The sequence below is a fragment of the Sebastes umbrosus genome, chromosome 4, assembly GCF_015220745.1.
Source record: "Sebastes umbrosus isolate fSebUmb1 chromosome 4, fSebUmb1.pri, whole genome shotgun sequence".
NCBI classification, from domain to species: Eukaryota; Metazoa; Chordata; class Actinopteri; order Perciformes; family Sebastidae; genus Sebastes; species Sebastes umbrosus.
The window spans coordinates 9245589-9273560 of NC_051272.1; the positions used below are offsets into that span (position 1 = coordinate 9245589).

Genomic DNA, 27972 nt, shown 5'->3' on the forward strand with positions numbered 1-27972 from the left:
AGCCTCAACTTTAATCACTTAACGTAACTCCCCGAGATCTGCACACAAACAAACAGTGATATCTAAACAGACTAGTGATGTGTAGGTTACGAACCAGTCGGTTCAAAGAGCCGGCTCTTTTAAGTGTCCACAGGGGCGTTTTGTATCGCGATGGGACGCGACGCTTCCCAACATTGGACGCTTGTTGGGCTGTCACTAGACACAGGCTGTCCCCACCTGATTGAACGAACGCTTTCCCTCCTTTGGCTGCTGCTCCCAGCTTTCAAACCAAAACCAGTATGGAGGCCCGTTTGGAAACTTTCTACTCTTATTTCATGAAAATAGTTCACCAAAATGTGTTTCTGAGAACATTTGAGGCGAGAAATAACCCATGCAGTTGCTGAATCTGTCTTTATTTTGGATCGACAACGTTTATTTTAAAAGATTCTCGGGAGTTTCGAAAGACGGCGACTCGCGTCAGACCTCAACTTTATGCAAATGAGGAGCGGGCGTTGTGACGCTCCGTCTCTCAAATCGCGACGCCACGCTACCAGAATGCATTGCGCGGCTGCTTACATAGACAATGAATGGGGAGCGTGGAAAGCACGGAGCCTGTGGACACGTACCATGAGTGAACGATAAGAGCCGGCTCCCGTCCAAGAGCCGTTTTTTTAAAATTTTTTTATTAATTCAAGGCAGAATGATTGGACAATTTTCTCCGCGCCACGGGCACTCCATGCAGTGACTGTGACTGAATGTTGTGTTAATGACATCCGTGCGACCAATCAGGTGATGACAGACAAGTAACATACCATCAAGCAGGGAGGGGCGGCGCACTGACGGTCTACAGGTACAGAGCAGGAGGGACAGGAGGAGAGAAAGAGAGAGAGAGGAGAGTGGTGCGCGAATAGCAGACAAGATAAGTGACAGTCGGAAACGAAGCATCATGTAAAATTATCATATTCTGGAAATTATTAAGTTTAGTATAATTATATTGAATAATTTAAGTGATATATGTGCACACATACTAATCATAGGTCAAAACAGCTAAAGCTAAATTTGACTATAAAAGGCAGAAGTGGTCAAATGAGGAGCCGTTTGTGAGCCGAAAGAGCCGGATCTTCTTGGTGAGCTGAGCCAAATGATCTGGCTCCCTAAAAAGAGCCGGAATTCCCATCAGTAGTAAACAGACCGTTTCAGTGACTCGAAGGCGCCATCTTGTGTCGGGACGCAGTGATGCTGCTGCGGAAGGAGAGAGGAGGAGATGGGAGGTCCTCAGGCTGAACTTCAGACGGGAAATAAAGCTCGGCTGTCGGTAGGTGTGCTCTTGCAGAAGAGTTTCAGTTACACAGATTCAGTCACAGCTTTTGTTTCAACACGAATTTAACACCGACAAACCCTGAAGACAACAAGACTCTGAGACTCTCTCTCTGCTCTCTCTCTGCTCGGACAGTAAGTGCTTCATAGACTTCATACACGATACTTTTGCAGTTTTTTGGGGTTATAAAATGTTTGTGGACTTTGAGCTTATATATTACAGGTCCACAGAAGTCATATATATCTCAGCCGTCTGTCCACAGTAGAAGCAACGTGTCTGTAAGTCTCTGTAACATGAAGGAGTCTCCTCCAGCGGTTGAAGTGTTGAAGCTGCTGTAACGTTAATGTGACTGATGGAATGTAACTAGCTAACGTTAAGTAACGCATTCTAAATGTACTCAAGTACTCTCAGTGGTGGAGGAAGCAGGGTCTGATGTCACACGTCTTTATGATAAAGCTGCATTTAAACAAGACAATATTAATATTTATTGAGTTTTTGTTTGTGCATACAACCAAAAGTACTGTGTATGTTAACTTTTTTTTTTTTTTACAATCAGAAAGATATAAAAAAAAAAACACAATAAAGAAAACAAACATGGTTACAAGTGTCATTATCAAAGAAGAGTGTTTACAAATCCTGCATCTTGTCATTTATACATCCGTTAGTCCATAATAAGCATTTTCCACTGTGTCATAAATCAACCATTTCTTCTATTTACTAACAAAAACATTTTCTCTCACTCTAAGCTGGAAAGTCATTATTTTTCCATAATATAAATCTCTCTTATAATTTCTAACCATTGTGCTATATAGGCAGGGTCTGAAATTAACTTTTTTCACTGCCTGCCATAGTGGCAGACAAGTGTTTTTTTTGTCTGCCACTTTTGAAATCTCTGAGCTAAATGGAGGAATAACATTTTAGATCTGATGTCTTTCAATGTTTGATATATTTTACATAAAAAACATTATATACACGGTAAATTACAGTGTTCAAATTACACCTTTGAGGGAGGGTACTGTACACAGTACTGTACTTTGTTATTGTCATCTATATGGGGTTATTTGCATAAAAACACAATTAAAATGATTATTTTAATATTTGCTTTGATTAAAAAAAATCTTGGTAAGCTGCTTAGAGCTTGTGTTATGAAGTTAAACACGTCATAAATCTCTCTCTATTATCAATTTTATATTACTGTGAAAACATCTCCTACAAACAACTAGATTTATTCAAGTTTCTCACCAAAAACTAAATTTTATGTAATTAACGTTCACCCAATAGTAATTTTTCCTGAGCAGACTTTGAACGCCTCATAATAATAACTCAATGGCACCTATGAATGTAACTAACGTTAGCTAGCTCTCAGCTTTATAGTTTCCGTCAGATTCTTAGTTCATCTTCTAGATGTTCTAAGCTGGTTGTAGTAGTCTGGTATATTTATAGTGTATTCTAATATATTATTTATATTGTGTATACTATAGATATTATCTCTGGTTTTGATGTGTATATTGAGTGTATATTTACTGTGCATTGTCTGGATAACCTGCTGCTGTAACACAATAATTTCCCAATTTGGGGTCATTAAAGTACGTCTATCTATCTATATATCTATATATCTATTTCTCTACTTTAGTCTTTTCTTTTCATGTCACTTGAAAAGAACAGTGTGGTATTGGTACTTTTACTAAAAGTGGCAGTAGGCAGTATATTTTTGGCATCATTAGGCAAAATCTTCATAATAACCTTTCAGCATATTGTAATTTAAGTGTTCTGAGAGAAAACTAGACTTCTGCACCTCCTCATGGCTCTCTTTTCAGGCTTTAAAAAAATATATATCTTGTATTAGAATACATTATAAATATACCAGACTACTACAACAAGCTTAGAAAATATAAAATATGATCTAAGAATCTGACAGAAACTATAAAGCTGAGAGTTTTCTGTTAGACAGAGGAAATAGTTACACACGAAAAGGAAAATAAAGTAATAAAATGACAGAAAAGTACAGTACTTGAGTAAATTTACTGGTAGATAACTAACTTACATTCCACCACTGAGTACATACACTGTTGAGTAGTTTAATCTATAATCTCTATGTATCATACTTTTTAACTTCATAAATTGATATACCTATTCATTGTATTGTATGTAAAAATCATCTGCAGTGGTGAAATGTAACTATGTACATTTACTCAAGTACTGTATTTATGTGCATTTCTTTAGGTACTAGTATTTTTTTCTAAAATATCCATCTACGTGTAGATGGGCCTCAGAAAGGGATCTATTTGTGCTCTCTATAAAACGTTTACTGTATGTCAGTGCTAAAACCATGGTTTTAGGCATTTGAACAAACAAGTATATAATAGATAAATATAATAAATATGACATTTTTCTGGTAAGCTGAATTCACCATCTTCCATTATTAGGAAACAAAAGTTTCCTTTCTTCCCTCCAGTGGTATCTGTCCAGTCCAACAGTTTTGCTTTCATTATTTTGTCACATCTGTCTCTGGTTGTTTTCTGTCTGCTCAGTTCAGGATGGACAGGAAGCAGTGTTGTGTGAAGTTGTCGGTCGAGCCGTCCAGAGGGCTCATGGATGAGAAGTTTGTCGTCCTAGTCCAGAACGTCTTCCCTGGTTCCCAGCTGACCGTCTACGCCCTCTACCAGTGTGAAGGTGGATACAGCTGGGAGTCGTTCGCTCACTACACCGCCAACGCCACTGGGACTGTGAACGGTACGTGGTTCAATATCTAGACCTGAAAATTAAAGAAAATTAATTTAGAAATGTTTGCAGATATCGTAAAGTTTGTGATTTACAGCAACACACATTTTGTTATAAAATTATGCAACTGTTTGGAAAGAATGAACATCAAAATTTGAAATCATTTTTCATGCCTTTTACCGTACAGTTTCAGAGGATCTCAGTCTGGGCGGGACATATTCTGGAGTTGAACCGATGGGTCTAATGTGGAGCCTCAGACCCGTTCCAGGCAGCAAACCTTGGCTCAGGTAAGCCAACAAGGATAGAGCTGTTCAGATGATACCAATCAATACTGAATCAGTATCAGAGTCAACTCTTTCCCATCATCCCTCAGGATGAGGAAGATGAACGTCCAGACTCCCATGGAGGTCAAAATCTCCGTGTACCAGGGTCACCAGACTGAGGGCTTCGTGGATAAGGTGCCGCTGGCCGGTGTGGTGGTGGAGCGCTGGTACATGGCGCCCGGCGTCCGCAGGATCCCGGTTACAGAGAACGGACTCACTGCGACCCTCTTCCTCCCCTCAGGTAGGACCAGAGGAAAAACTAGTCCGCCCACTACCGATTCACTTACCAGAGTGGACTAGACAGAAAAGAACCCCCAAAAAAGCCCATAAGCAAACAGTGAAAATAGCCCCAAGGCAAGAGCAGCTAATGGCCGACTGACGCTCTGCAGAGAAACAAATATTAATAATCTTAAAAACACTTTATTACCAAACATTAAAATACATACCGATTAAATGTTAAAACTAGGGCTGCCAAGTATTTAATACTCTTATCAACATGGGAGTGGACAAATATGCTGCTTTATGCAAATGTATGTTAACAACACAAAACAATGACATATATTGTCCAGAAACCCTCACAGGTACTGCATCTAGCATAAAAAATATGCTCAAATCATAACATGGCAAACTGACAGGCAACAACAGCTGTCAGTGTGTCTTCCCAGCTGGGAAGCAGGGCTGAAATACATGAACACCATGAATGTCCCACACATTCAAACCCGACAGCATAAAACAATACACACAGACACCAGTCTTAAGCCGACCTGTTGATCCTGTCCTCTCGTCTTCTTTGCACGCCAACAGACAAGTGAAAAATGTTTCCATCAGATATATTCCTAGAGAAGATCAGATAAACAATATCATTGTTGTGTAAACTGAGAATTGTTTTTGGTGTTTTGACTCGTCTGAAGGACCGGGACCTTTCCCCGGCCTCCTGGACCTGTGGGGGGGTGGAGGGAAGTTGGTGGAGTACCGCTCAGCGCTGCTGGCTTCTCACGGCTTCGCCTCCTTGGCCCTCGACTACCTGACACCTAAAGTCACCATGGAAACTGGGAAGATGGTGGACAATGAGTACTTTGAGGTAAAACCTGATGAGTATCTAAATTACTGCTCAGTGCATCTGAAAACATACATGCTACTGTTTATTCACACAAAAGTATGTTGAACGATAGTACACATATTGAGTATTCAGTGCATTGTCTGCGATTTTGGCCGGATATCTGCCTTTAAAAGACAGACTATGTGTAACTTTAAATAATAAAATATAAATTGCTCTCCCAAAAATTTCTATCAAGACTACAGAGGACATGGTGTGATCATGAAGTGCAACCTGCATCCTGTTAATAATCATTTATTTTGGCTGTGAGACAGAAAGAGTCACATTAAGTCAGGTTCATGTTAAGTTATGTGGGTTAAAAGTCTTTGCTGCAGACACCAGGATGTGTGTCTGTTATCTTTCTGTTTATGCGTCACTTAACACATAAAATCTGGTTCAGAAGTTCATTGACCTTTACAGATCAGAGACTAGTGTTGGCATTAAAGACAACAGGAGGAAGTGTCATTCAGAGTTTTTGTTAGTTTAACTTGATATTAAATTAATTTCCATAACACTATTATTATTGCTACATTTCTACTTTAATAATATTATAAATATGTAGCACCGGGCCTGACCCTCTAGTAGGGATGTGACGGTGAGGAAATTTTCCCACCGGTTAATAAAGTCGTGACAACACCAGTGTTAGCGATTACAATGGACATTTTACAAGAAAAGATGACGGTCAATAGGTGTAGCGCGCTTACTTTGATCTTTAATGTCAGGTGGCTATGTGTCTGGCCTCTCCGGTCCAGCTTTCGCTGCGGAGCAGAAAAAGCCATGCTGTGATTTGGTATCAAAAAGTTGTAACATTTGGAGATTTCTGCATGAATTGCATTTTTCTTGGCGATTGGATGGTGAGCACTTCTGTTGTGTAAACTGCTCAGAAACCCCCTTATTGTCAATCTAGCTAGGAAAGCCATCCATTCTCTGAATGCTCTAGGTCTCTAGTCTGTGGCTGTAAAGTTTCATGAGGCTGTGATTATCCTAGAGGTCACCACAGGTCATTTTATACAGTGAGGTCAAGTTCCAAAACATGGTCTCAATACAATGAAATGGCTACTATGGGGACTAACATCATCACACATGAATACAGATGGGCTCATTGGATCCAAAAGAGTCTCAGCTTTACAGTGTTACCTAATTTATGTAATTCAAGACTTTTTAGGGACCCCAGTATGCAGAAATATTCAAATACACCATTTTAGTATAGGCGGAAATAACACATTTCTACTGTATTCAAAAGACTGAATGGTTTTTGCCTCAAATTGCATGTTATTATCATAAAGTGGGCATGTCTGTAAAGGGAGACTCATGGGTACCCATAGAACCCATTTTCATTCACATATCTTGAGGTCAGAGGTCAAGGGACCCCTTTGAAATTTGCCATGACAGTTTTTCCACGCCAAAATTTCGACTACCTTTGGACCTTCGCTCTAGCTCTACCAGAGCTCTAACTGAGCCTGCTACAATCAAAGATTAACCTCAATGGTGTAATATGTTCATAACTGTTTTCTAGTTTAACAGTTTGACACCAGGTTTCATTGGCTGGAAAGGTTTTTCATTTATCTCTAAATGCAGATCCACTGTTGGAGAGGAAAAACCCTTTTAATAGGAAAAAGGGAAATCTAAGGAAAATCATCACAGAAATGATCGTTCCTCCAGGACAGATGTGTGAATTATTATCTGAAGATTTAGATAAGACAAAGATAACATAACTAACTGTTTCTTAAAACGTGATTTCACAACTTTAGTCGCCTGACACTGAGAGGAAAGGTGAGAGTCAAAGATCACACCCAGATTACAGCAGCCTGTAAACTACCAAGACATAATGAGAGCTGGTTCATGGAAACGTGTTGCCAATTAAAAATATTTGAAGTTTGAGTTATTATAGATGTCACAAGGTTTATGTCATCTAACACTGAATACCAGATAAAAGGATGTAGACCGCAAGAAATGAAGAAAGACGTACAAAGCTTCATCCTCTACAATACAGAGTGCAATCTTGGTTTATATGCATGTTAATATAAAGTATGAAAATCCACACAAACTTAAACTTAAAATTTCTTTTCTGCCTGTATCACAAAATGTTCAAAGCCTGGCCTCTGTGATACAGCTGTAACAGTTTGTTTTCTGACATGTTTTCCTGCTGCAGACGGCCTACAGATTCCTGGAGCAGCATCCTCAGATCCTCAGCAGCAGGATCGCCATGATGGGTCTTTCCTTCGGCACCACTGTCACCCTCAAAACAGCGGTTTACTCCAAAGTTGTAAAGGTAAGACGGCTAGCTGAAAGTTACTTCCATCATCTTGATACAGCTTGAGGCTGGCCCACGCTAAAAGATTTTTCAAATCTTAACAGATGTTGAAAATGTGAGACCACACAGATAACGACATGTTGTGTTAAATTGAACAGTTTTGAACCCATAGTGTGTGGAGAGCAACGATTTGGCCAAAACAGCACAAAACACACTAACAGATTCATTCATGAACAATGTTGCGGCCTCTCAAACTAACGAAGGCTCTGGAGAGAACGAAGCTAGAAAGGACGCCATGAGACAGTTATGTGAAAAGGAAACAATCTATTATCAGTAAGGAAAAAAATAAATGTCAGAATGCAACTAAGCAAACAAAGGGTTGGAGATCCCAGTTAAATGAACAAAAGAGGGGGAAGTCGCTGGGCCGGCCACGCAATGGGTTGTCGCACCCAGCTCATCCCCCTAAACTGAAAAAGGAGTTTACTAAAAACTAAACTAACAGGGATCTCCAGCCCAAAAACAAAGTAACAAAGTAAATTCTGGGAAATATCATCATAGATCGAAAAAAAAAGGAAACAATGGAGACCCCTTAATCAGTGCCACGTTTCTGCTCAGTGTTCTGGCTGCTCATGAAGCTCTAAGTTGATAGTCAGATAATAATAATTGTTGTTTCCACATAAAGTTGTTTTATAAATTGCTCCTTTGTCATTTTGTGTAGTTTTACTGTTCTGTGTCACTTTTTGGATCTTGCTTGTCCATTAAAATGATTTCAGGTTTCCGTCTCCACTGGTCATGTGTAAACCTCTGTATATTTTATGTGTGTGTGTGTGTGTGTGTGTGTGTGTGTGTGGTCTCCCAGCTCAGGTGTATAGTGTGTATTAGTGGGAGTCATGTGCAGCCGATTGACGCAACTATGGAGCAAACATTTATTGCCTATAACCAGTAAGTTGATCTTCCTTCAGTTACTTTCATATTTTTGCTCTCTCCAGAGAATGAACCTTAGATTTGAATGACCCCACGACCTTTCCTTTAGCGCCACCCTCAGGACAAACTTTGATCTTTCTCTGAAGCATTTTTCAGTGTTTTTATGTTGTCCAATCAGAAACGTTGATAAGACTCGCTTCACCGAGGAGAATCACGTGATCTGGCGAGATCTGCTGCTGCCCATCCCCACTGACCCCTCACTCAAAGTGGACGTGAGTACCACCAGGCAGAATTTCTCTCTGCCTTTTCCTCTTTTTTGGGATTATTTTATTTCGGACTTTTCACACACACACACACACACACACACACACACACACAAGATATGAAACACCCAGAACCCATACACAAAATTTCAAGCCCAAGTTCACACAATGTTGATTAAGCCTATTGCCACCAGGGAAAGCTCTCTGTATTTTGTAGTATACCGTAGTTGTGGTGTCTGTGGCGACTTTCCCTTGCTGGTGCGCCAGAAGTGATGCGTTTTATACCAACCGGCCAGAGCTAAAGGGGACAGGAAGGGGGAGACCATAGCGACGGAGCAGCAGCTAGGAATATGGCAATACTCCTAAATCCTAAGAAGCGCCCAACCAAAGTTTCGGGAGTGGATGCTCCAGATAAAAAAAAATAACTTGGCATTCAGAGGAAGGATTAAAGTTATTTTCCTTTTTTTATTTTATTTCCCTCTGGCCTTATTTGCAAGGGAAGACTTGAAGAGAGCGCTCCTGGAGGCGAGGGGAGATGTGGTGAGCTCACCTGCAGGCATATGTCATCAGCATGTCCACAGTGTTTGTGTATTTACTCTCACTGCCAGAGGGGGGAGACAAAAGTTCTGCACTGCAGATGGTTTGCATTATGTTGTATCTATGTGTTTAGAGACTAAACGGCGATGTGGATGAATTTATTTTATATTCTTTCGTTTTCAGCTGAATCTACAACAAAGTGAAGTATCTGTGGCTAATCTTGCCTCTCTAGCTCTGAGTAATGCCTCAAAAATCCACAGATAAATGATTCCACAGGTGATATAGATATTCAAAGCTGCAGCCGGTGATAAAAGCTGAAACGCTGCTGCTGTTTGTCTCTGAGCAGATGGGACGACTCAAGTGTCCTCTGTTGCTGGTTGTCGCTGAGGACGATCAGAACTGGCCCGCCCAGGAGTCTGCAATGGACGTGAGTTTACTGACATGACGACATCCTGCGTGAATAACAAGCTGGGTCCAGAGGTTTGAAGCTCCAGGATTAAACTTTACTGGTTGCTGAGAGGAAACTGAATCGTTACTGGAATATATTGAATTACAAAATGGCCATTATTAAATAAAAGATAAGTAAAGTTAATTAATTATATGAATAAATAGAGCACACAAAAAATTTCAGATGTCATTTTATTTTACAAACACAGCAAACATAAAGGGATATAACAAGGAATAGAGCAAAGTGGTGTAACAGTTTCTATTGTTGCAAACCAAACTATGTAGTGTTTTTACACACCTCTGCACACAAGAATCTCAACAAAATATATGTTGTTTTCACCAGGACCAAATGTTTTTTTGTGTTATTTTTTATGCTGGCATGTTATTGTGTTAGATCTCATGCAAAATAATGTATTGAATTTAGTGAAAAGCAACATTTTGCTCACAGACCTTTAATGTCAGGAATTAAACATACAAATATGACACTAGGTGTTTTACTTCCTGTTTTCCAGATGAAGGAGATGATGAAGCAAGCGGGGAACAGCCACCTGCTGACCCTCCTGTCGTACCCGAACGCCGGTCACCTGATCGAACCTCCGTTCACACCGTTCGCCCGAGCCAGCACCTTCAGAACTGTCGGCCCATCATCTCAGACGGGTAGGTTGACCCTCAGTCCGGGAAGATTTATCTCTGAATGATTCAAAGTTAAGGTGCCAAAATCAGGACTTGAGTTTGGAGGTGTGACGGCTGTTTCAGTTGCCTGTTGTCTTTGCAGTGGTGGTTCTGTGGGGCGGACAGACGGTGGCACATTCTCGCGCTCAAGAAGACGCCTGGAGGAAGATGCTGGTCTTTCTGAGGGAGCATCTGTACGGCATCACAAACCCTGCAACTTCATTTTCCCACCTGTAACCAAGCCACAACTGATGAAGAGCTACGGACATAAAAGTACCGTTCATTTTTCCCATAGATAATGTTATGTGACTCACGTTGACTACAGCTTTGATGGACATGAAATGTTCCTGGTTGAATCACTACAAAAGATGAATAACTGTGTTTACGTGTGTACGAGAAAAAAACAATGTAATTCAGGCACCAAATGTATTATTTGGCCCCAAAAGAAGAAAAATGAAATGATTCAAACTTCCATATAGTTGATGTCCCCACAGTGTTGCATGATGGGAGAGAATACTGTTGAACCTGGATGTTGACTAGTCCAGTAAAAAACATCAGTGACCCTTGATCATTATTGAACCACAACGGTGAAACTGGGCTCTAAATACTGAGTTAGAATGTTTTACTTTGGGCCCTCTGCAGTCTAGTCTCAGTGGTCAGATTGAAGAGGTTTAAACTGATCATCAATAGTGCTAACCCCTAGACCAACCTTCTCTTTCTATTGTCCACTTCCAATATACAGTCTTTAAGTACATAACATGATTTATCAGAAACAAAGTTGAATGAATTAAAACTGGTGGCCATAACATAAACATAAGAGATCGTTACATCATCTGGGAGAGTCCCGTGTTTCTGTTAAATAACATTCAGGATACGCTAAAAGAAATGTGAATACAGAACCAGAACCAGCGGCTCCTCCGACACATCCAGTTCTAGACTTTAGACTGATGTTGGCCTATAAGGCATTGAAAGGAACTGCTCCTTCTTACCTTCAAGCTATGGACAAACTTTACACGCCCCAAAAATAACTTCACCTGTTTTTATGCAAGGTTGCAATTTTTGATGATATATTTGGACAAAAGCATCCAAAGATAATCAGCTTACAATGATAGAAAACAGAGAAAATCATTAAATCCTCACACTGGAGAAGCTGACACCAAAGAATAGTTGAGTGTTTTCAATTGATAAAATGACTTAACTGATTAATTAATTATCTAAATATAGATAGATTTTCTGTGGATCGACTCATAAATACAGAGATTCTTTCACAAAGCATTTTTTTGTTCTGTCCTAATGTACCATCATTACATTAATAAAATACAGAATGAATAAACATGTCTTTGAATCATCTGTCTGCAGTTAACAGATTTTCCACACATCAAATTCCTATTCATAATTTGAAAGCATGATAGTTTTATGTTTCGGTAAATGTTTTTACATAATGCCTCTAGCCACAGCTATCGCCGGCGCGGCGGCATGATGATGTTTTCGGGTTGTCCGTCCGTCCGTCCGTCCGGATCATTCTTGTGATGTCTCAGTAACGCCTGGAGGGAATTTCTTCAAATTTGGCACAAATGTCCACTTGGACTCAAGGATGACCTGATTAGAATTTGGTGGTCAAAGGTCACTGTGATCTCACAAAACACGTTATTGGCCATAACTCAAGAATTCCTATGCTAATTATGACAATTTCACACACATGTCCTAAAGGATAAAATGATGTAGTGATGACATTTTGGACAGATATGGATGTAAACTCCAAGAAACTTTTCATGTAAAGAAAAACTAAGCAAATATGCCTTTAAAGGCAAGGCAAGGCAGCGCCTTCACCACCTCCGACAGCTGAAGATATTCAGAGTCTCCCTGAGGATCCTTCAGTATTTCTACTCTGGAGCTGCAGAGAGCATCCTGACAGGAAGCATCACTGCCTGGTTTAGCAACAGCTCCGCGCAGGACAGGAGGGCTCTGCCGAACGCACTACTGGAACCACACTCCCTTCCCTGCAGGACTTGTACACCAGGAGGTGCAGAACCAGAGCCTGTAGGATTATGAAGGATCCTCACCACCCAAACAACAGACTGTTCCAGCTGCTGCGGTCAGGCAAGCGCCTCCGCAGCCACGCAGCCACGCAGGCACGCAGCCAAAACAGAGAGACTGAGACAGAGTTTCTTTCCCCAGGCCATCCGGACTGTGAACTCTGAACTCACCAGGGCGCCAGCCAAGCGCCACACGCTGCCCCTCTTATCCACACACCTTCACACACACACACACACACACACACACATTCATAGAGCTACATACAGAGAATATACATACACTTATTATACTATTCACACTTATATTTACTGTTAAAATAATACCTTTGTCCCTTTAATTTGTATTACATTTTAAATATATTTGTATAGTTGTTGTTTGCACAATCTTGTGCGCACTGCCACTTTGCATTTCACTGCTCATCCTGTATGAGTACGTGACATAACAACAATAAAACTCTTGAATCTTGAATGTTGAAACTTTTATCATAGTGGCAGCAATGTACTGCTGGAGCTCATAAACTCAACACAAACTAAACTGACATAACTGTATCAAAACTTTGTATTTCCCCTTTATGAAGTAGCAGATTACACCGCCCTCTCCTGGAAATGTCCTGGAAAATGATTGGGAAATTACCAATCTGGAACCAATCGGCTATCGGTCTGACGATGATTTAGCCTCTGATGTCAACGGTCAATATTTCGGGGGTTCCGGTGTAGTCAGCGGATATCCGGGCCAAGACTTCCTCTTCCGTGCACTGCTCATTGTTTACAGTCCGATTAGCAACTTGAGACATGAGACTGCAGTTTACAAGCTAACTGTAAACCACTAAAAAGCTAAATCATCAGATGATAGGCGATGGGTTCAGAGATTGCATTCCAGCCAATGCTTTCCACCTCATTTGCTCTCAACATGGACTGTTTACCTGCATTCAACCAAAGCCTGATCAAACCTGATTGGTCAATACTCCTCAGACTATACAGAGAAACCAGAACGCTTATAATACCAAAATCTTCAGATATCAGTTTATAGTGATTATGAAATGACTTGACCTGTTAAATAAAGTCTTGCCTAAATAGGTTTTCAGAGCTTTTAAACAGTAACTTCACCCAAGAAGAATGAATAATAATAATAACAATAACAACTGTATTCATAATTAATAATCCCACTTGCACTTCACACGTATACGACAGAAAAGAGGTGAGTGCACCAATACTTTTCTTCCATACAAGATCCAAGTGTGTGTAAAATAGGCGTTGGTGTAATGGATACCAAACTTGTGACCTTAGTGATGCTGATTGAATGAACCCTTTAGATGATGGTTCTATGAATGTCATTTACAATCTCCACAGGTTGTCCGGTAAGAACATGAATATGATGATGGTGTATCAATTAGTCCAGGTCACACACACTCTCTTTGAGATACCACTCATTTATTGATTGAAGATGGTTTTTAAATCCTTTTATGAATAGTGTGGATAGTGGTTACTAAATACAGAAAATAAAATAGAAAACATGAGCAGGTATTAGTAACATGAAATAATAATAAACAAACAGTATTGTATGAAATACAATGCAAGCTAAACAGTTTAAACAGGAGTAAAAGGAGGAGAACACAGCCTTCTTAACTATAAGGGAGCGTCAACAAATAGCAGACTCAGACTCTCAGGCAGTACAATGAGCAGAGTGCACACAGAGGGTGATAACTTAAATGATGTTGACACATAAACACACAACTTCTCATTCAAACTATTATAGAAACACAAGCATGAGCATTATAACATGATACATGTGACTTTATAATTATTATAGCGATGCAGATACTAAACAATAGACAACTATAACAAATACTCACATTCTCATGGACGCACAGGAAAGACCATATCAATAAATAAAGATAAAAGAGTCCAGAAAAGTGCAACACTGATGCTGAGCTGAGTTGGAGGACAAATGAGGATTGTGATCTGTGCAGAAGGTGATTGGAATAACAGCACTTTCTGATCATGTGAAGACCATGCGCCAAGCCACAGACTATTGGTCCGTGCATGTGATCAATGCATGGGCTGGTGAGGGGATGCTTTTTGGTTAAACTGCTGCACCTTCTGAACAGTGTGCGTTGACTAAATCTGGACTCGACGGTGGCATTTTGTGTCCAGAAAGAGTGATGTTGCTGTGGGAGGAGACTTAAGCTCCAGCCTGTGAGGCTGAACTTCAGGTTAAATAAGACCCAGCGGTCAATCAGTGTTTTATACACACCAAACCTGAAGAAGAAGGCTGTGAGGTCTGCATCTGTTCTCAATCTGCTTGTACAGTAAGTGTTTACAATTTAAGGAATAAATAAGCATTTAAGGGAAGCTGGGGCATAACATTAAGTCTTTTAAGGGACTTTGAGTTAAAATTCAGGCCGTTGTACAGAAATTCACATGTATATATTTAGCTGTTTTTAGATGTTTGTCTTCAAAGTTGGATACCTACTCTTTAGTATTGGAAAGGAGTTCAAGTCAAGTCCATTTTTATCTATACAGTCCAATATCGCAAATTTGCCTCAAGGGAATTTACAATCTGTACAGCATACGAAACCCTCTATCTTTAGACCTTCGATTTGGATAAGAAAAACTCCAACCAAAAAACCCTTTAACAAAGACAAATAAATTCCTTTTTGCAGATATTGAGGATATGCACAGTTAACAAATAAAAAAATATATTGATTTTTGAACAAACTGGATGAACTAGAGCTGATGTGTGCTCATCATGTAATAAGTAACTTGATGAGTTTATAGATTAATATGCGTGGTTAATTAATACTACTCTAGGACATTTTGTACCCAGTTAAGAACTGGCACTTAACACGGGTAACTGAGGTAGGCAGATATAAAGGTATTCCTGACGAACATTTTTTTTTTGCTTTTGTGTTGTCGAGAATGAATTTGATGTTATGCCCCATTTTTCCGAATACAATGACTTGAGGAATCATCTGTTTGAGAAGGTTCAGTTGAAGAACTCTCATCATCGTGTTAACAAGAGAGGACCATGATTCAGAGCAAGCTTGACAAACTCAAGCTGTCTTTAGGAACCATTCACAGAGTAGAGTCTGATCAGTTTATCCATCCATCCATCCATCCACCCATCCATCCCTCCATCCTCCATCCATCCATCCATCCATCCATCCATCCATCGGGGCTGGGTTGCCCTGGCAGCAGGTAGTCCAGACGTCCTTCTCCCCAGCAACGTTTGCCAGCTCCTCCTGGGGGATCCGGAGGAGTTCCTGTCCAGGCCAGATGAGATGTATAGTCTCTCCGGCATGTTTTAGGTCTACCCTGGAGTTTCCTACCTGTTGAAAGTGTGAGGAAAACCTCCAAATGAGGGCCCACAGGAAGCATCCTGATCAGATGCCCGAACCATCTCAACTGGCCCCTTTCAACTCGAAAGAGCAGCTGCTCTACTCAAAGCTCCTTCCAGATGTCTGAGCTCCTCACCTTATTGCTAAAGCTGAGCCCAGCCACCCTTCTGAGGAAACTCATTTCGGCACGAACACACACACACACACACACACACACACACACACATATACAGTATATACAGTATATGGGGCAGCAACTTGGTCCCACACAGTTTATGTATATGTTCAGTTGAATCAGGATGGACAGGAAGCAGTGTTGTGTGAAGTTGTCGGTCGAGCCGTCCAGAGGGCTCATGGATGAGAAGTTTATCGTCCTGGTCAAGAACGTCCTCCCTGGTTCCCAGCTGACCGTCTACGCCCTCTACCAGTGTGATGATGGACACAGCTGGGAGGCGTTCGCTCACTACACCGCCAACACCACCGGGACTGTGAACGGTACGTGGTTCAATACCTAGACCTGGAAAATTAAAGAAAATTATTTTAGAAATGTTTTCAGTCATCTTAAAGTTTGTGATTAACAGCAAAACACATTTCGTTATAAAAATAAGCAGCTTTTTGGAAAAAATTAACATCAAAATTTGAAATAATTTTTCATGCCTTTTACCGTACAGTTTCAGAGGATCCCAGTCTGGGCGGGACATATTCTGGAGTTGAACCGATGGGTCTAATGTGGAGCCTCAGACCAGTTCCAGGCAGCAAACCTTGGCTCAGGTAGACCGACAAGGATAGAGCTGTTCAGATGATACCAATCAATACCGAATCAGTGTCAGAGTCAACTCTTTCCCATCATCCCTCAGGATGAGGAAGATGAACGTCCAGACTCCCATGGAGGTCAAAATCTCGGTGTACCAGGGTCACCAGACTGAGGGCTTCGTGGATCAGGTACCGCTGGCCGGTGTGGTGGTGGAGCGCTGGTACATGGCGCCCGGCGTCCGCAGGATCCCGGTTACAGAGGGCGGGCTCACTGCGACCCTCTTCCTCCCCTCAGGTAGGACCAGAGGAAAAACTAGTCCGCCCACTACCGATTCACTTACCAGAGTGGACTAGACAGAAAAGAAACCCCAAAAAAGTCCATAAGCAAACAGTGAAAATAGCCCCAAGGCAAGAGCAGCTAATGGCCGACTGACGCTCTGCAGAGAAACAAATATTAATAATCTTAAAAACACTTTATTACCAAACATTAAAATACATACCGATTAAATGTTAAAACTAGGGCTGCCAAGTATTTAATACTCTTATCAACATGGGAGTGGACAAATATGCTGCTTTATGCAAATGTATGTTAACAACACAAAACAATGACATATATTGTCCAGAAACCCTCACAGGTACTGCATCTAGCATAAAAAATATGCTCAAATCATAACATGGCAAACTGACAGGCAACAACAGCTGTCAGTGTGTCTTCCCAGCTGGGAAGCAGGGCTGAAATACATGAACACCATGAATGTCCCACACATTCAAACCCGACAGCATAAAACAATACACACAGACACCAGTCTTAAGCCGACCTGTTGATCCTGTCCTCTCGTCTTCTTTGCACGCCAACAGACAAGTGAAAAATGTTTCCATCAGATATATTCCTAGAGAAGATCAGATAAACAATATCATTGTTGTGTAAACTGAGAATTGTTTTTGGTGTTTTGACTCGTCTGAAGGACCGGGACCTTTCCCCGGCCTCCTGGACCTGTGGGGGGGTGGAGGGAAGTTGGTGGAGTACTGCTCAGCGCTGCTGGCTTCTCACGGCTTCGCCTCCTTGGCCCTCGACTACCTGACACCTAAAGTCACCATGGAAACTGGGAAGATGGTGGACAATGAGTACTTTGAGGTAAAACCTGATGAGTATCTAAATTACTGCTCAGTGCATCTGAAAACATACATGCTACTGTTTATTCACACAAAAGTATGTTGAACGATAGTACACATATTGAGTATTCAGTGCATTATCTGCGATTTTGGCCGAATATCTGCCTTTAAAAGACAGACTATGTGTAACTTTAAATAATAAAATATAAATTGCTCTCCCAAAAATTTCTATCAAGACTACAGAGGACATGGTGTGATCATGAAGTGCAACCTGCATCCTGTTAATAATCATTTATTTTGGCTGTGAGACAGACAGAGTCACATCAGGTCAGGTTCATGTTAAGTTATGTGGGTTAAAAGTCTTTGCTGCAGACACCAGGATGTGTGTCTGTTATCTTTGTGTTAATTCGTCAACAAACCCATACAATCTGGTTCAGAGGTTCATTGAACTTTACAGATCAGAGACTAGTGTTGGTATTAAAGACAACAGGAGGAAGTGTCATTCAGAGTTTTTATTTGTGTAATTTAATGTAAAATCAATTTTCATAACAGTATTATTATAACTATATTAATAATATCAGAATATTATAAATATACAGCACAGGGCCTGACCCTCTAGGGCTTATAATAAAATCTCAAAATGAACGATTAACCTCAGTGGTGTAATATAGTCATAATTGTTAACTAGTTTATCACCAGGTTTAATTGGCTGGAGGCAGGAGAGGTTTTTGATTTATCTCTAAACACACTGTTGTTCAGCTGGGTCAAGTAAAGTTAAGTTTATTCATACAGTCAAAAATCACTAATTACAAATTTGCCTCAGAGGGTTCGACACCCTCTATCCTTAGACCTTCATTTCAAACTAAAACGAAAAAAAGAGAAATCTGAGGGAAAACGAGATGGAATGATCCCTCCTCTAGGACAGATGTGTGAATTATTTTTTCAAGATTTAAATAAGACAAAGATAACCTGACAGTTTCTTTAAACATGATTTCACAGCTTTAGTCACCTGACACTGAGAGGAGTCGAGAGTCCAAGATCACACCCAGATTACAGCAGCCTGTAAACTACCAAGACACATTTTACAGATTTGTTTACACGTTTAGAGATTCTTTTAAACATTTACAAATCTACACGTTTGCAAATCTGATTCCACACACACGGATTGAGATACAGTTACACAACTCTCCACACTCATTTGCAAATAGTTTTGCTACCATAATGGCCCCATACTTTATCCTCTACAATACTGAGGACAATCTTGGTTGATATGCATGTTAATTTAAAGCATGAAAATTAAAACAAATCCCAACTCTATCAACAATGTATAACACTTTTCTGACATGTTTTCCCGCGGCAGACGGCCTACAGAGTCCTGGAGCAGCATCCTCAGGTCCTCGGCAGCAGGATCGCCATGTTGGGTCTTTCGTTGGGCTCCAGTGTCACCCTCAACATGGCGGTTTACTCCCAAATTGTAAAGGTAAGATGGCTAGCTTTAAGTTACTCATCATCTTGATGCAGCTTAATGTAGCTCTACTAGTTTGAAGCTACAGTGGGTAGAAATTGAAGAAAAATGATTAAAAAAAGTTATTTTATAAAATGGTCACTATATCCTGGCAGTAGTGCATGAGACAGGTAATCTGAAGAAGACATTTTTCAGACTGTTTTTTTCGGAATTTTTTCAGACTTTAGTTTTCAGATGTTTTTCAGACTTTTCTTTTCAAACATTTTTCAGAACTTTTTTTTTTTTCGGAATTTCTTCAGACTTTATTTTTCAAACGTTTTTCAGATTTTTTTTCAGACTTTTTCCTGACTTTATTTTTCAGACCTTTTTTCTGACTTTTCTTTTCGAACATTTTTCAGAACTTTTTTTTTCAGACTCTTTTTTCAGACTGTTTTTTCAGACTTTTTTCAGACTTTTTGTTCATACATTTTTCAGACTTTATTTTTCAGACGTTTTTCAGACTTTTTTTCAGACTTTATTTTTCAGACTTTTTTTTCTGAGACTGTTTTTTCAGACTTTTCTTCGGAATTTTTTCAGACTTTATCTTTCTGACGTTTTTGAGACTTTTTTTGAGACTTTTTGTTCAGACTTTTTATTCAGACTTTTTTCAGAATTTTTTTTCGGATTTTATTCAGCCTTTATTTTTCAGATGTTTTTCAGACTTTTTTTCAGACTTTTTTTCAGACTTTTTTTTCAGACTTTTTTTCAAACTTTTTGTTCAGACATTTTTCAGACTTTTTTTCAGACTATTTTTTCAGAATTCTTTTCAGACTTTTTTTCAAACTTTTTTTTACAGAATTTTTTCAGACTTTTTTCAGACATTTTGTTCAGACATTTTTCAGACTTTTTTTTTGGATTTTATTTTTCAGACTTTTTTTCTGACTTTTCTTTTCGAACATTTTTCAGAACTTTTTTTTCCAGACTGTTTTTTCAGACTTTTGCTTCAGACTTTTTTTCAAAAAAAAATTTCAGACTTTTTTCAGACTTTTTGTTCATACATTTTTCAGACTTTATTTTTCAGACGTTTTTCAGACTTTTTTTCAGACTTTATTTTTCAGACTTTTTTTCTCAGACTGTTTTTTCAGACTTTTTTTTCGGAATTTTACAGACTTTATTTTTTATACGTTTTTCAGACTTTTCTTTTCAAACATTTTTCAAAACTTTTTTTTCGGATTTTATTCAGACTTTATTTTTCAGACGTTTTTCAGACTTTTATTTCAGACTTTTTTTTCAGACTTTTTTTTCATACTTTTTTTCAGACTTTTTGTTCAGACTTTTTGTTCAGACATTTTTCAGACATTTTTCAGACTTTTTTCAGACTTTTTTTTCAGACGTTTTTTAGACTTTTTTTCAAACTTCTTTTTCAGACTTTTTTTTCAGACTTTTTCCTGACTTTTTCCTGACTTTATTTTTCAGACCTTTTTTCTGACCTTTCTTTTCAAACATTTTTCAGAACCTTTTTTTTTTCAGACTCTTTTTTTCAGACTGGTTTTTCAGACTTTTTTCAGACTTTTTTTCAAAAACAAATTTCAGACTTTTTTCAGACTTTTTGTTCATACATTTTTCAGACTTTATTTTTCAGACGTTTTTCAGACTTTTTTTCAGACTTTATTTTTCAGACTTTTTTTTCTCAGACTGTTTTTTCAGACTTTTCTTCGGAATTTTTTCAGACTTTATCTTTCAGACGTTTTTGAGACTTTTTTTGAGACTTTTTTTCAGGCTTTTTTCAGACTTTTTGTTCAGACTTTTTATTCAGACTTTTTTTCAGAATTTATTTTCGGATTTTATTCAGCCTTTATTTTTCATACTTTTTTTCAGACTTCTTTTCAAACTTTTTGTTCAGACATTTTTCAGACTTTTTTTCAGACTGTTTTTTCAGAATTCTTTTCAGACTTTTTTTCAAACTTTTTTTACAGAATTTTTTCAGACTTTTTTCAGACTCTTTTTTTCAGACTGTTTTTTCAGACTTTTGCTTCAGACTTTTTTTCAAAAAAAAATTTCAGACTTTTTTCAGACTTTTTGTTCATACATTTTTCAGACTTTATTTTTCAGACGTTTTTCAGACTTTTTTTCAGACTTTATTTTTCAGACTTTTTTTTTCAGACTGTTTTTTCAGACTTTATTTTTCGGAATTTTTTCAGACTTTATTTTTCAGACGTTTTTCAGACTTTTTGTTCAGACATTTTTCAGACTTTTTTCGGATTTTATTCAGACTTTATTTTTCAGTCGTTTTTCAGACTTTTATTTCAGACTTTTTTTCAGACTTTTTGTTCAGACATTTTTCAGACTTTTTTTCGCACTGTTTTTTCAGACTATTTTTTACAGATTTTTTTCAGACTTTTTTTCAGACTTTTTGTTCAGACATTTTTGTTAAGACATTTTTTAGACTTTTTTTTCAGACTGTTTTTTTTGGAATTTTTTCAGACTTTATTTTTCAGACGTTTTTCAGACTTTTTTTTTAGACTTTTTTCAGAGTTTTTGATCAGACATTTTTCAGACTTTTTTTCTGACTGTTTTTTCAGACTATTTTTTCAGACTCTTTCAGACTTTTGTTTCAGACGTTTTTCTGACTTTTTTTCAAACTTTTTTTACAGAATTTTCTCAGACATTTTTCAGACGTTTTGTTCAGATATTTTTCAGACTTTTTTTTCAGACATTTTTTTTCGGAATTTTTTCAGACTTTATTTTTCAGACGTTTTTCAGACTTTTTTTCAAACCTTTTTTCTGACTTTTTCTTTTCGAACATTTTTCAGAACTTTTTTTCAAACTTTTTTTTACAGAATTTTCTCAGACATTTTTCAGACTTTTTGTACAGACATTTTTCAGACTTTTTTTTCAGACAGTTTTTTTCGGATTTTTTTCAGACTTTATTTTTCGGAATTTTTTCAGACTTTATTTTTCAGACGTTTTTCAGACTTTTTGTTCAGACATTTTTCAGACTTTTTTCGGATTTTATTCAGACTTTATTTTTCAGTCGTTTTTCAGACTTTTATTTCAGACTTTTTTTCAGACTTTTTGTTCAGACATTTTTCAGACTTTTTTTCGCACTGTTTTTTCAGACTATTTTTTACAGATTTTTTTCAGACTTTTTTTCAGACTTTTTGTTCAGACATTTTTGTTAAGACATTTTTTAGACTTTTTTTTCAGACTGTTTTTTTTGGAATTTTTTCAGACTTTATTTTTCAGACGTTTTTCAGACTTTTTTTTTAGACTTTTTTCAGAGTTTTTGATCAGACATTTTTCAGACTTTTTTTCTGACTGTTTTTTCAGACTATTTTTTCAGACTCTTTCAGACTTTTGTTTCAGACGTTTTTCTGACTTTTTTTCAAACTTTTTTTACAGAATTTTCTCAGACATTTTTCAGACGTTTTGTTCAGATATTTTTCAGACTTTTTTTTCAGACATTTTTTTTCGGAATTTTTTCAGACTTTATTTTTCAGACGTTTTTCAGACTTTTTTTCAAACCTTTTTTCTGACTTTTTCTTTTCGAACATTTTTCAGAACTTTTTTTCAAACTTTTTTTTACAGAATTTTCTCAGACATTTTTCAGACTTTTTGTACAGACATTTTTCAGACTTTTTTTTCAGACAGTTTTTTTCGGATTTTTTTCAGACTTTATTTTTCGGAATTTTTTCAGACTTTATTTTTCAGACGTTTTTCAGACTTTTTGTTCAGACATTTTTCAGACTTTTTTTCAGACTTTTTGTTCAGACATTTTGTTAAGACATTTTTTAGACTTTTTTTTCAGACTGTTTTTTTTGGAATTTTTTCAGACTTTATTTTTCAGACGTTTTTCAGACTTTTTTTTCAGACTTTTTTCAGAGGTTTTGATCAGACATTTTTCAGACTTTTTTTCTGACTGTTTTTTCAGACTATTTTTTCAGACTTTTTTTCAGACTTTTGTTTCAGACGTTTTTCTGACTTTTTTTCAAACTTTTTTTACAGAATTTTCTCAGACATTTTTCAGAATTTTTGTTCAGATATTTTTCAGACTTTTTTTTCAGACATTTTTTTTCGGAATTTTTTCAGACTTTATTTTTCAGACATTTTTCAGACTTTTTCTGACTGTTTTTTCAGACTATTTTTTCAGACTCTTTTTCAGACTCTTTTTCAGACTTTTGTTTCAGACGTTTTTCTGACTTTTTTTCAAACTTTTTTTACAGACTATTTTTTTCAGACTTTTTTCAGACTTTTTGTTAAGACATTTTTTAGACTTTTTTTTCAGACTGTTTTTTTTGGAATTTTTTCAGACTTTATTTTTCAGACGTTTTTTAGACTTTTTTTCAAACTTCTTTTTCAGACTTTTTTTTCAGACTTTTTCCTGACTTTATTTTTCAGACCTTTTTTCTGACCTTTCTTTTCGAACATTTTTCAGAACCTTTTTTTTTCAGACTCTTTTTTCAGACTTTTTTTTCAGACTTTTTTTCAAAAACAAATTTCAGACTTTTTTCAGACTTTTTGTTCATACATTTTTCAGACTTTATTTTTCAGACGTTTTTCAGACTTTTTTCAGACTGTTTTTTCAGAGTTTTGTTTCAGATGTTTTTCTGACTTTTTTTCAGACCTCTTTTTTACAGATTTTTTTCAGACTTTTTGTTCAGACATAATTTTTCAGACTTTTTTTTCAGACCTTTTTTCTGACTTTTCTTTTCGAACATTTTTCAGAACTTTATTTTTCAGACGTTTTTCAGACTTTTTTTCAGACTTTATTTTTCAGAATTTTTTTCTCAGACTGTTTTTTCAGACTTTTTTTTCGGACTGTTTTTTTTGGAATTTTTTCAGACTTTATTTTTCAGACGTTTTTCAGACTTTTTTTTCAGACTTTTTGTTCAGACATTTTTCAGACTTTTTTCAGATTTTTGTTTCAGACGTTTTTCTGACTTTTTTTCAAACTTTTTATTCAGACTTTTTTCCGTCTTTTTGTTCAGACATTTTTCAGACTTTTTTTTCAGACTGTTTTTTTCGGAATTTTTTCAGACTTTATTTTGCAGACGTTTTTCAGACACTTTTTTCAGATTTTTTGTTCGGACGTTTTTCAGACTTTTTTTCAGACTTTATTTTTCAGACTTTTTTTCTCAGACTGTTTTTTCAGACTTTTTTGTCAGACTTTTTTCAGATTTAATTTTTCAGACTTTATTTTCCAGACTTTTTTTTCAGACCTTTATTTTAGACCCCAGGCGGGGACCATGCAAAACTCTATGGTTGACCCTTTAATGGGATCAAGAACAACACTTTACTTACTTACCTATATCACTGACAGTACAAGTTAAATGTATTTACATAATAAATAAATGTATTGGTATCATTAAAACACCTTTCAACTTATCATCTCATACCCACACCCAATAAATTCAGATTTAAACTTGAACTTAAAAGAAAGCTGCCTTCAGTTACTTTCAGATTTTTGTTCAACAACTCAACTAATACTGGTCAGTTTGTCGTTAAATGTGCTGATGCCTTTTCTGCTCCACAGAGAATGAACTTTAGATTTTAATGACCTCATGATCTTTCCTCTAGTGCCAGGACAAACTTTGAACTTTCAATGAAGCATTTTTCAGTGTTTTGATGTTGTCCAATCAGAAACCGTGATAAGGAGCGCTTCACCGAGGAGAACCACACGATCTGGCGAGATCTGATGCTGCCCATCCCCACTGACCCCTCACTGAAAGTGGACGTGAGTACCACCAGACAGAATTACTCTCTGCCTTGTTCTTATACAGTTAATTATTCTGTTTTTATGCCTCTGTGATGGTGACAGCTGTGGCCAGAGGTATTATGTGTTCGGGTTGTCCGTCCGTTACTACCATCCTTGTTAACGCGATATCTCACACCTGGAGGAAATTTCTTCAAATGTGGCACAAATGTCCACTTGGACTCAAAGACGAATTGATTAGAATTTGGTGGTCAAAGGTCAAGGTCACAGTGAGATGAGATCATTTATGACTTCATAAATCAGCATCGACACGGATATGTTGTTTCCTCTGGGTGAGCTTATCCAGACCAGCGGGTAACTTAAGTTTCACAACTCCGTGGCCTGAGTCCACATGCAGTTTCCAAAAGAAGTTTCATGAGTTAGATATAATGCAGAGACATCTAATCCCAGAGACAGCTCGGCTCTGATTGGTTGTTTTTCTTTGGCGCGATGAAATCTTGCAAATGCCATAAGGAGCACAGGAAGACACAGAGGAACATGGTTTTTCAGAATATCTGTCTCATGCACTACTGTCAGGATATAGTGACAGTTTTATGAAAATAACTTTTTTTATCATATTTGCTCAAAGTTACCAACTGCAGCTTTAAAACCGGAGTGTGGGACTTTTACATGTAAATGAACATCTGTTACATTCAAGCCCTTGCCAAACAAGTTCACACAATGTTGATTAAGCCTATTGCCGCCAGGGGAAACTCTCTGTATTTTGCAGTATACCAGAGTTGTGGTGTCTGTGGCGACTTTCACGCGCTGGCACACCGGAAGTGATGCGTTTTACATCAACCAGCCAGAGATAAAGGGTGCAGGAAGGGGGCAGAGACCATAGAGAAGAGTATGGCGGTAGCTATTATGAAAATCCTAAGAAGCGCCCAACCAAAGTTTCTGGAGTGGATGCACCAGATAAAAAAAGTAACTCTGCGTTTAGAGGAAGGATTAAAGTTATTTTAATTTTCTTTCCCTCTGCCCTTATTTGCACGGGTGATGGCAGTGGATTCATAGATAGTGAAAGCTGCAGTCGGTGATAAAAGCTGAACTGCTGCTGTTTGTCTCTGAGCAGGTGGGACGACTCAAGTGTCCTCTGTTGGTGGTTGTAGGTGAGGACGATCAGAACTGGCCTGCCTACGAGTCTGCAATGGACGTGAGTTTACTGACATGACAACATGGCGTTTCTATGCTTTTTTGCATAGAAACTGTTACACCAGTCCCAAACACGTCATGAAACCATCTGAGAAATATGATAAGATTTTTATTTCCTGTTTTCCAGATGAAGGAGATGATGAAGCAGGCGGGGAACAGCCACCTGCTGACTGTCCTGTCGTACCCGAACGCCGGTCACCTGATCGAACCTCCGTACACACCGTTCTCCCGAGCCAGCACCTTCAGAACAGTCAGCCCCACACCTCAGATGGGTAGGTTGACCCTCAAACTGGGAAGATTTATCTGTGAATGATTCAAAGTTAAGGTGCCAAAATCAGGACTTGAGTTTGGAGGTGTGACGGCTGTTTCAGTTGCCTGTTGTCTTTGCAGTGGTGGTTCTGTGGGGCGGCGAGACGGTGGGACATTCTCGCGCTCAGGAAGACGCCTGGAGGAAGATGTTGGTCTTTCTGAAGGAGCATCTGTACGGCATCACAAACCCTGGTGCAACTTCATTTTCCCGCCTGTAACCAAGGCAACAACTGATGAAGAGCTACTTCGGGAGCCTCTGGTTCAGGAAGATCATTTTTCCCATGGTTAATGTTGTATTGACTCAGGTCGACTACAGCTTTGATGGGCATGAAATGTTCCTGGTTGTATTACTACAAAACATGAAGAACTGTGTTTTTCAAAAACTAGAAAAAAAGAAAAAACACAACAACTTACACAAGATAAAAAGAGTTGATTCAGACACCAAAATGTATTTATATTTGAAATAGTTTTGGCCCCAAAAGAAGAAAAATTAAATGACTCAAACTTCTATTTAGTCGATGTCCCCTGAAAGGATCTTTTTTGTCTTTAAGGAGGGGTGGTGGATGGGTCAAACAAACACAGGACTTTTAATCAGGGGACCGGCATTCGTGTCCCGTATGAAACCACGTACGATATGTCACTGAGTCACATTACTGAGACATTACGCCCGTATGTTACAAGCGTGCTTATTTTAAGCCAACCAATGATGTTTTTTCGAACCCTAAACACCTAAACCTAACTGCCACCGTGTTACAACATTGTTCCTTTTGTGTATGAATGTACTTATTGTTTTATTGTTTTGGATAAAAGCTTCCAAAGATATTCACTTTACAATGAGAGAAAACCGAGAAAATCATTAAATCCTCACACAGGAGAAGCTGACACCTGAGAATAGTTGAGACTTTTTGATTGATAAATGAATAAACTGATTGATGAATTATCAAGATATAGATAGATTTTCTGTGGATTCATAAAGACAGAGATCTTTTCAGGCATCTGGAAGAATCTGAGAATTTCAGTCAAAGAAACACACAGTATATACAGTATATGACAAACTGGTTACATGAAGCTTGAGCGGGTAGAAGGAAGGGGCACTGGAGAAAGGGAGAATGGAGTTCAGCTTTGTTTCACCCAGATAAGATGAGCCCAGCAAGTGAAACTGTTGCTACAAATCAGAGCACAAGGTCAGACTTTTCTCAGAAACAAATGGAACCGATGTTCCACACAGTGGTATTATTTCATTGTAAGACTTTTACTTGTAACAGTGTATTTTCACAGTGTGTTATTTGTACTTTTACTAATCTGAATGCTTCCTCCACCACTGCCAATGCCTACTGCAAATTACCATCAGGGAGGCATACTTAGTACGTAGTAGGTTTAATGTACAGATGTGAGTCCACTACAGTTGATCTGATGCTGGACTGTTCAGTTCACTGCTGCTGGATATGAGTTAAATGGGCAACGCTTGAAAAAACAAAAACATTAGTGCTTAAATTAAAAATGAGATATTATGAAAAGTCAGTGTGGTGGTCGTTCTT

General features: G+C 38.1%; 2 protein-coding genes across 6 annotated transcripts; both read left to right on the forward strand.

The window, feature by feature from the left end:
- Window positions 1-1169: 1169 nt before the first annotated feature.
- On the forward strand, window positions 1170-27951 carry LOC119487249 (peroxisomal succinyl-coenzyme A thioesterase-like). 5 transcript variants are annotated; one of them, XM_037767962.1, is made up of 11 exons: window positions 1170-1294; window positions 3829-4030; window positions 4206-4305; window positions 4392-4582; window positions 5253-5422; window positions 7590-7709; window positions 8551-8633; window positions 8794-8887; window positions 9762-9842; window positions 10375-10519; window positions 26516-27951. In XM_037767962.1, the coding sequence occupies exons 1-11, from the start codon at window positions 1244-1246 to the stop codon at window positions 26650-26652; spliced, it is 1374 nt and encodes a 457-aa protein (XP_037623890.1). In that variant the 5' UTR covers window positions 1170-1243; the 3' UTR covers window positions 26653-27951. The 5 variants fall into 5 exon arrangements, with proteins under 5 accessions (XP_037623890.1, XP_037623891.1, XP_037623889.1 ...); XM_037767963.1 differs by lacking the exon at window positions 26516-27951 and adding an exon at window positions 10638-11867; XM_037767961.1 differs by lacking the exon at window positions 10375-10519 and adding an exon at window positions 26253-26397 and having other exon boundaries at window positions 1171-1294.
- On the forward strand, window positions 14662-19290 carry LOC119486619 (peroxisomal succinyl-coenzyme A thioesterase-like). Its single transcript, XM_037766863.1, has 6 exons — window positions 14662-14879; window positions 16198-16403; window positions 16580-16679; window positions 16766-16956; window positions 17627-17796; window positions 19135-19290. The coding sequence occupies exons 2-6, from the start codon at window positions 16208-16210 to the stop codon at window positions 19288-19290; spliced, it is 813 nt and encodes a 270-aa protein (XP_037622791.1). The 5' UTR covers window positions 14662-14879; window positions 16198-16207.
- Window positions 27952-27972: the final 21 nt, after the last annotated feature.